This window comes from Stegostoma tigrinum, unplaced genomic scaffold, assembly GCF_030684315.1.
Source record: "Stegostoma tigrinum isolate sSteTig4 unplaced genomic scaffold, sSteTig4.hap1 scaffold_645, whole genome shotgun sequence".
NCBI lineage: Eukaryota > Metazoa > Chordata > Chondrichthyes > Orectolobiformes > Stegostomatidae > Stegostoma > Stegostoma tigrinum.
Window position 1 is genome coordinate 1 of NW_026728585.1, and position 10,000 is coordinate 10,000.

The following is a 10,000-nucleotide window of genomic DNA, read 5'->3' on the forward strand; positions in this document are numbered from 1 at the left end:
CTGATGTTTCGGGCCTAGACCCTTTATCAGAAAAATATTTACATCCGATTGGGTCATACCGCCCGCTCCTTTCCTCAGTTGGATCACATCTGATTTGTATCTCAACTGCACCTACTTCACATAACTCCATCTCCCTCGACATTCTTACCCGATGGAAATCTGTCGACCCCAGTCTTGTAAGATCAAACTTGTTTCACAGCCTTCGGGGGGGGGGGGGGGGGGGGGGGGAAGGAAGGACAGGGTTCCAAATTTCCCGCAGCTTTTGAGGGAGTACGAATTCTCGCTCTTAAACACCTTGGCGCTAAGGTCATGTTGCCGAGTGGACTTCCCTCACCAGCCTTCTGTTTTTCCACCCAATCACATTCCCTGCCTGTACGTCTCCTGCAACATCTCCTATCCCTCCTTTACAAAGGTGCTAACATATTTGCTTGTCCAAGATTTTGGCCACCTGTGCTCGTATTAACTATGTGGCTCAGCGTCACATTTTTCTCCTTGATGTGGTTTTCTGATTTTAAAGGTGCTTTAAGAATACAGGATATTGTTGTTGCTTAAACATTTAATCAAAAGACAGTGTCATAGAGCTGTACAGCATGGAAGCAGACCCTTCGGTCCAACTCGTCCATGCAGACAAGATTTCCTAAATCAGTCTAGTCCCATTTGCCAGCATTTGGCACATATCCCGCTGAACCCTTCCTTTCCACGCACCCATCCAGATGCCTTTTAAATGTTGTAACTGTACCAGCCTCCACCCACTTCCTCTGGCAGCTCATTCCACACGCACCACCCTCTGTGTGAGAAAGTTGCCCCTCAGGTCCCTTTTAAATCCTTCCCCTCTCACCTTAAACCTATGCCCCTAAGCCTAGACTCCCCTACTCCAGGGAAAAAGACCTTGACGTATCCATGCGCCTCATGATTTTATAAACGTCTATAAGGTCACCCCTCAGCATCTAATGCTCCAGGAAAAATAGCCCCAGCCTATTCGGCCCCTCCCTGTAGCTCAAACCCTCTAACCCTGGCAACATCTTTGTAAATCTTTTCTGAACCCTTTCACATTTCACAACATCCTTCCTGTAGCAGGGAGACCAGGATTGAACGCAGTATTCCAAAAGTGGCCCTGACCAATGCCCTGTACAGCTGCAACATGACCCTCCCAACTCCTACACTCAATGCACTGACCAATAAAGGGGAGCGTCCCAAACGCCTTCTTCCCCGCCCTGTCTACCTGCGGCTCCACTTTCAGGGAGCTATACATCTGTACTCCAGGGTCTCTTTGTTCAGCGACACTCCCCAGGGCCTTACCATGAAGTGTATAAGTCCCACCCTGATTTGCAATGCCTCACATTTATCTAAATTAAACACCATCTGTCACTCCTTGGCTCATCCACTGAACCCACCACCACACTGTAAATTATCTATATTCTTTTGACGAAGAGATCATCTTTTATGTATCAATGATGGGATTCTTCAGAAACAGATTGTACAGCACCGCTTCCTGAACTGAGCTGGTTGTCAGTTTGCGTAAGGGTTTCTACTGCAAATGCTTAAATAGACACAGGTCATTCAGCCCTTTGAGCTTCTCTTTGTGATTTATCTCTCTAAGACTCAGTGTCATTCTGGTGCATGTGCTTTATGCTCCCTCCAACACTGATGTACGCTTCTCCAGTGAGATGCCCAGAGCTGAATGTTCTCAGGAGGGGGTCACTGGACTCAAAACGCTACCTCAGTTTCTCTCTCCACGGTTGCTGCCAGACCAGACAGCCAAACCTGGCTGAGTTTCTGCTTTTGCGTAATTCACATTTCCCCGATTGAAGGTCAGTTGGCAGATGGGTGGCACCGACAGAGTGGGTTTAATTCCTCAGCATCAGCTGAGGTTACCACGTAGGACTCTCCTTCCCCTCTGCTGACCCTCAGGTTAAACCACCACCAATCATCTCTCTCTATTGAGAGAGGAGCCTTGGGAAGACTATGGTGATTTATACCTTTGGTTACAAATTACAAATGATACATAGTAAACCTTTTATTATCTGGCACGTGGGGACCAGGAATGCGATGACTGATCAATAACTCCAGATAATCGAGAGGCCCACATGTGAAAACACACACTAATTAATAGAAATATAATGCAGGGGGTTATACACATCACTGTTACACTTTATTTACAGCATTAATCACTTAAATAATAATGCAACTTTGCCTTAAATAAAACTTATTTGCCTTCTCATACGGCCTTAACTGACTACTTGGACATTGTGGTATTTGAGGACAAACTGACTCGAAATTGAGTCAATTTCGTGTGGACATTCGATTGAACAAGTATATTTGCATTACAGTGAAAAAAACTACAGTAATTGGACAGAATAATACAGGAGACTTTGCGGTATTTGAGCTGTACAGTTTTTTGCTGGTTTATCGAGTGCTTGTTCATACAAAGTTTGCTGTACTTGCGTGGACACAATTTCCTTCTCAATTAACCGGGGCAGGGGGGGACCTTCCTCAGAGGGCCTTCTGTAATGCTGCTGTGGGTGGTGAGAATGCAGATCTGTTCACTTTAATATCTGATCTAATGCTAGGGGTCTGCATCATCGTGAGGTGAGGACAAAGTGCAGCGTATATTTTAAAAAAAACTTTGCACTTCGCAACTTAAGGAGGCTGCCAAAGTACATCAAAAGAAGTGAGTCCTTCCTGAAGTGTATCACTGTTGTAATGCAGGAATGCCAGTAGCAAATATGCACACAGCAAGATCCCATAAACAGGAATGTCATAACGATTAGCAATCTGCTTCCAGTGTTCTGATTTTCCATACTTAGCATGTTGTAGAACAGGAGCTATCCATTCACTCTGCGCTACTGTTTCACATGAGCGTCCTCCCAACTCGCACCATCTTACCGGTGTGTGCAAGCAGGGTCCCGGGGCAGAGGCCGGTGCCAGGAGCAGGTTATGGTTGGAGACCGGCGCGGGGGGGGGGTGGGGGGGCAGTCCCGGGACGGGGCCGGTGCGGGCAGAGTAGTCCCGGGACGGGGCCAGTGTGGGTGCAGTAGCCCCGGGACAGGGCCGGTGCGGGCGGAGTAGTCCCGGGACGGGGCCGGTGCGGGTGGAGTAGCCCCCGGATGGGGCCGGTGCGGGTGGAGTAGTCCCGGGACAGGGCCGGCGTGGGTGCAGTAGCCCCGGGACAGGGCCGGTGCGGGCGGAGTAGTCCCGGGACGGGGCCGGTGCGGGTGGAGTAGCCCCCGGATGGGGCCGGTGCGGGCGGAGTAGTCCCGGGACAGGGCCGGCGCGGGTGCAGTAGTCCCGGGACGGGGCCGGCGCGGGTGGAGTAGTCTCGGGACGGGTGGAGTAGTCCCGGAGAAGATTTACCTTGCAACAACTGAGAGCCCGTGCTGAGTGGACGGGAGGTTTGGAGTGGAGTGGGAATAGTTGTTGGATTGGGCCCTGGCGTGGGTGGCCAGCTCACGTGTGGGAGCCCCTGCACTGAACTACTGCAATGTAATGTTTATGTGTAACTTGTTTGTCTGTCTTTAATGCCTAAGCTTTTAACTGTGTGTTATTTCTCAGTTATTCTTGAAACACAGTAAAGTAAATACAACTGCTTTTCTTTTTTATTCCTGTTTTGTATCTGAGCAGTCGTGCCTAAGATAGCACCGTAAGAGGTGACATTGGAGAACCTTTCACTGTATTCCTGTACTGCAGACAATAAAGGATATTCTATTCCATTCTACTCTATCGGCTTATCCTTCTACTTCCTTCTCCCTCATGTGTTTATCCAACCTCCCCCTTAAATGCATCCATCCCTCCCACTTCCTCCCTAAGGTAGTGGTGGAAGACGGCTTCCCTGTAGGATTTATAGCTGAGAAATCTGATACTTATGGGCCCAGTTCAAAAGCTAGAAACAGGAAGATGGGGTTGCAGCTGGCAGAAAAAGAACAAACAAGAACTGAGGTAGAAGTAGGAGGCGAAGACCATTTACATCAATGTTACCTTTGGTGTAATAGAACTTTTCTCGGTTTCCATGAATCACAATCCTCTGGAGGAAGTCAGCCATGGCCCCCGAAGCCAGGAACCTCTCGATTAGAGGCAGAGACTCAAAGTACCTTATGTCCAGGGTGAAGGGGTTCGACGGTGTCGGCCAGGTGCAGAGCTCCACCAGCTCAGCCACAATCTCCCAAATCTGTCCACCTGCAGGGAGACAGAAGTGAGACAGGGGGAGGCAAACAGTTTGGAGGAAGCAGGGGAGGAGAGGTTACCAGGAAATGATGGGGAGCAGGAACTGCACAAGGTAATGGAGAAACTGACAGACATATTGATCTACTGCAGACCTGAGGGGACCACATGAATGAGGAAAATCAGAAGGGTCGACTGCTGGGCTTAATGCACTTTTTTAAAAATGTACTCTTTCATGGATGTAACCTCGCCGGTAACAGCAGCATGTGCTGCCCATAAACTGAGCAGATCTGTGTATCACACCTGAACAAGAATATTCTGGCCTTGGAGGGAGTACTATGTAGGTTTACAAGAATGACCCTTGGACTTCAGGGGTTACAAATTAGGCCTGTCTTCCCTGGAACATAGAAGGTCAAGGAGTGATCTGATCAAAGTGTTCAAGATATTAACAGGAAAAGACCAGGGAGATATTCCTGCTGGTTGGGGATTCTAGAGCTATGGGGGTATTGTCTGAGATTAGGGCCAGACCATTCAGGAGAGACGTTGGGTAGCACTGCTATGCATGAAGGGTGCAGGAGATTTTGAACTCTCTTCCACAAACGGCTGGGTCAGTTGTTAATTTTAAATTTGAGATCAGGACGTTTTTGTTACTTAAAGGTGTTAAGTGATCTGCACCAAAGGCAGGTGGGTGGGTGGAGTTAGGCCACAGATAAACCATAATCTCACTGAATAGTGGAACAGGATCCAGGGGCTGAATGGCCTACTCCAGGTCCTATGTTCCTAGCTGTTTTTGAATTCTAACAATTTCTGGAGCAATTCAGAGGGCACTTAATAGTCACCCAGGTATCTGGATTTGGAGTTTACATAAGGATGGAAGATTTCCTTTCCTACAGAACGTGGGTGAATGACTTGGGCTGAGGCTAGATTTTATATGTGTGAATTTAAATTCCTCCATTGTCATTGACCTCCAGGTTACTAGGCTAAAGCCACTACCACTGAAGCTTCCTTCTAAATGGAACCAAGGTCTAGATGCTTCAGGACACATTGGCCATGGGTCAGCTCATGCGAGGCGTCTCCAGCGACTATGCCACGTTCAGGGGGAGGGGGTAGTCTGGTTTCTGGGGCCCACAAGCCAGGTGAAGTAGCAAAGCTGAAGGAAAGCCCGGTTAAGACGATTCATGGACAGACATGTGTTCAAAAAGATTACCGCTCCGGCACCAATCCCGAGTGGAGTTCAGCTTCAGAGGACTGTCCTTGGATGCCCGGTTCCCACTCGTGGCTTTAATAAGACGTTCGTGGTTGGATCGGATCCACACATAGGGGCACTGGTACTTGGCGTAGCAGGCCAGGAGGAAGAGGGTACAGTTCAGCTCCTGACAGAGACAGCAAGGCCATTAGACAATTGAACCACACACACAGGCTCACTCTCTCTCTCTCTCACACACACAGGCTCACTCTCTCTCTCTCTCACACACAGGCTCACTCTCTCTCACACAGGCTCACTCTCTCTCACACACACACACAGGCTCACTCTCTCTCTCTCACACACACACAGGCTCACTCTCTCTCTCTCACACACACACAGGCTCACTCTCTCTCACACACACACACACAGGCTCACTCTCTCTCTCACACACACAGGCTCACTCTCTCTCTCTCTCACACAGGCTCACTCTCTCTCACACAGGCTCACTCTCTCTCACACACACACACAGGCTCACTCTCTCTCACACACACAGGCTCTCTCTCTCACACAGGCTCACTCTCTCACACACACACACACACACACACACACACACACACACACACACACACACACTCTCTCTCACACACAGGCTCACTCTCTCTCTCTCACACACAGGCTCACTCTCTCTCTCTCTCTCTCACACACAGGCTCACTCTCTCTCTCTCACACACACACACACACACACACACACACACACACAGGCTCACTCTCTCTCTCTCACACAGGCTCACTCTCTCTCTCACACACAGGCTCACTCTCTCTCTCACACACACAGGCTCTCTCTCTCACACACACACAGGCTCACTCTCTCTCTTTCTCTCATACACAGGCTCACTCTCTCACACACAGGCTCACTCTCTCTCTCTCACACACAGGCTCACTCTCTCTCTCTCTCACACACAGGCTCTCTCTCTCTCTCTCTCTCTCACACACACACAGGCTCTCACTCTCTCTCTCTCTCACACACAGGCTCTCTCTCTCTCTCTCTCTCTCACACACACACAGGCTCTCTCTCTCTCTCTCTCTCACGCACAGGCTCACTCTCTCTTTCTCACACACACTCACTGTCTCTCACACAGGCTCACTCTCTCTCTCTCACACACACAGGCTCACTCTCTCTCTCTCACACACACACAGGCTCGCTCTCTCTCTCTCTCTTTCACACAGGCTCACTCTCTCTCTCTCACACAGGCTCACTCTCTCTCACACACACACACACAGGCTCACTCTCTCTCACACACACACACACACACACACACACACACAGGCTCACTCTCTCTCTCTCACACACACACAGGCTCACTCTCCCTCTCACACACACACAGGCTCACTCTCCCTCTCACACACACACACACACACACACACACACACACACACACAGGCTCACTCTCTCTCTCACACACAGGCTCACTCTCTCTCTCTCTCACTCACACACAGGCTCACTCTCTCTCTCTCACACACAGGCTCACTCTCTCTCTCACACACACAGGCTCACTCTCTCTCTCTCTCACACACACGCAGGCTCACTCTCTCTCACACACGCAGGCTCACTCTCTCTCTCACACGCAGGCTCACTCTCTCTCTCTCTCTCTCTCTCACACAGGCTCACTCTCTCTCACACACACAGGCTCACTCTCTCTCTCACACACACGCAGGCTCACTCTCTCTCTCACACGCAGGCTCACTCTCTCTCTCTCTCTCACACAGGCACACTCTCTCTCACACACACAGGCTCACTCTCTCTCTCTCACACACACAGGCTCACTCTCTCTCTCACACACACAGGCTCACTCTCTCTCTCTCACACACACACAGGCTCACTCTCTCTCACACACACAGGCTCACTCTCTCTCACACACACACAGGCTCACTCTCTCTCTCACACACACAGGCTCAGTCTCTCTCACACACACACAGGCTCACTCTCTCTCACAGACACAGACTCACTCTCTCTCACACACACACAGGCTCACTCTCTCTCTCACACACAGGCTTACTCTCTCTCACACACACACACACAGGCTCACTCTCTCTCTCACACACACACAGGCTCATTTTCTCTCTCTCACACACACACACAGGCTCATTCTCTGTCACACACACACACACACACACACACACACACACACACACACACAGGCTCACTCTCACACACACACAGGCTCACTCTCTCTCACACACACACAGGCTCACTCTCTCACACACACACAGGCTCACTCTCTCTCACACACACACACAGGCTCACTCTCTCTCTCACACACACAGGCTCACTCATTCTCTCACACACACAGGCTCACTCTCTCTCTCTCTCACACACAGGCTCACGCTCTCTCACACACACACACAGGCTCACTCTCTCTCTCTCTCTCACACACACACACACAGGCTCACTCTCTCTCTCACACACAGGCTCACTCTCTCTCTCACACACACAGGGTCACTCTCTCTCTCACACACACAGGGTCACTCTCTCTCTCTCTCACACACACACAGGCTCACTCTCTCTCTCACACACACACACAGGCTTACTTTCTCTCTCACACACACACACAGGCTCACTCTCTCTCTCACACACACACAGGCTCACTCTCTCTCTCACAGACACACAGGCTCACTCTCTCTCTCACACACACAGGCTCACTCTCTCTCTCTCACACACACACAGGCTCACTCTCTCTCTCTCACACACAGGCTCACTCTCTCTCTCTCACACACACACACACACACACACACACACACACACACACACAGGCTCACTCTCACTCTCTCACACACACAGGCTCACTCTCTCTCTCACACACACACACAGGCTCACTCTCTCTCTCTCACACACAGGCTCACTCTCTCTCACACACACACACACAGGCTCACTCTCTCTCTCACACACACACAGGCTCATTCTCTCTCTCACACACACACACACAGGCTCATTCTCTGTCACACACACACACACACACACACACACACACACACACACACACAGGCTCACTCTCACACACACACAGGCTCACTCTCTCTCACACACACACACAGGCTCACTCTCTCTCACACACACACAGGCTCACTCTCTCACACACACACAGGCTCACTCTCTCTCACACACACACACAGGCTCACTCTCTCTCTCACACACACAGGCTCACTCAATCTCTCACACACACAGGCTCACTCTCTCTCTCTCTCACACACAGGCTCACTCTCTCTCTCACACACACACAGGCTCACTCTCTCTCTCTCTCACACAGGCTCACTCTCTCTCACACACACACACAGGCTCACTCTCTCTCTCTCTCACACACACACACACAGGCTCACTCTCTCTCTCACACACAGGCTCACTCTCTCTCACACACACACAGGGTCACTCTCTCTCTCACACACACAGGGTCACTCTCTCTCTCTCTCACACACACACAGGCTCACTCTCTCTCTCACACACACACACAGGCTTACTTTCTCTCTCACACACACACACAGGCTCACTCTCTCTCTCACACACACAGGCTCACTCTCTCTCTCTCACACACACACAGGCTCACTCTCTCTCACACACACAGGCTCACTCTCTCTCACACACACACAGGCTCACTCTCTCTCTCACACACACAGGCTCAGTCTCTCTCACACACACACAGGCTCACTCTCTCTCACAGACACAGACTCACTCTCTCTCACACACACACAGGCTCACTCTCTCTCTCACACACACAGGCTTACTCTCTCTCTCTCACACACACACAGGCTCACTCTCTCTCTCTCTCTAACACACACAGGCTCACTCTCTCTCTCTCACACACAGGCTAACTCTCTCTCACACACACGCACACACAGGCTCACTCACTCTCACACACACAAGCTCACTCTCTCTCACACACACACACAGGCTCACTCTCTCTCTCTCACACACAGGCTCACTCTCTCTCACACACACACAGGCTCACTCTCTCTCTCACACACTCAGGCTCACTCTCTCTCTCTCACACACACACACAGGCTCACTCTCTCTCTCACACACAGGCTCACTCTCTCTCTCTCTCACACAGGCTCACTCTCTCTCTCACACACACACAGGCTCACTCTCTCTCTCACAGACACACAGGCTCACTCTCTCTCTCACACACACGGGCTCACTCTCTCTCTCACACACACAGGCTCACTCTCTCTCTCTCACACACACACAGGCTCACTCTCTCTCTCTCACACACAAAGGCTCACTCTCTCTCTCTCTCTCACACACAGGCTCACTCTCTCTCTCTCACACACACACACACACACACACACACACACACACACACACACACACACACACACACACACAGGCTCACTCTCACACACACACAGGCTCACTCTCTCTCTCACACACACACACAGGCTCACTCTCTCTCTCTCACACACAGGCTCACTCTCTCTCACACACACACACAGGCTCACTCTCTCTCTCTCACACACACAGGCTCACTCTCTCTCTCACACACACACAGGCTCACTCTCTCTCTCTCTCACACAGGCTCACTCTCTCTCACACACACACACAGGCTCACTCTCTCTCTCTCTCTCACACACACACACACACACAGGCTCACTCTCTCTCTCACA

The 10,000-nt window shown here is 50.7% G+C and overlaps 1 protein-coding gene across 1 annotated transcript in view; it reads right to left on the bottom strand.

Moving 5' to 3' along the window:
* Window positions 1-3,342: 3,342 nt before the first annotated feature.
* Window positions 3,343-10,000, bottom strand: part of LOC132209074 (uncharacterized) — a 22,737-nt gene continuing 16,079 nt past the window's right edge. The window contains exons 6-7 of the mRNA XM_059644278.1: window positions 5,366-5,531; window positions 3,343-4,173 (exon numbers count right to left, since the gene is read on the bottom strand). Of these exons, the coding sequence (XP_059500261.1) occupies window positions 3,881-4,173; window positions 5,366-5,531 (459 nt within the window). The 3' untranslated portion in view covers window positions 3,343-3,880. The remainder of the gene's footprint in view (window positions 4,174-5,365; window positions 5,532-10,000) is intronic.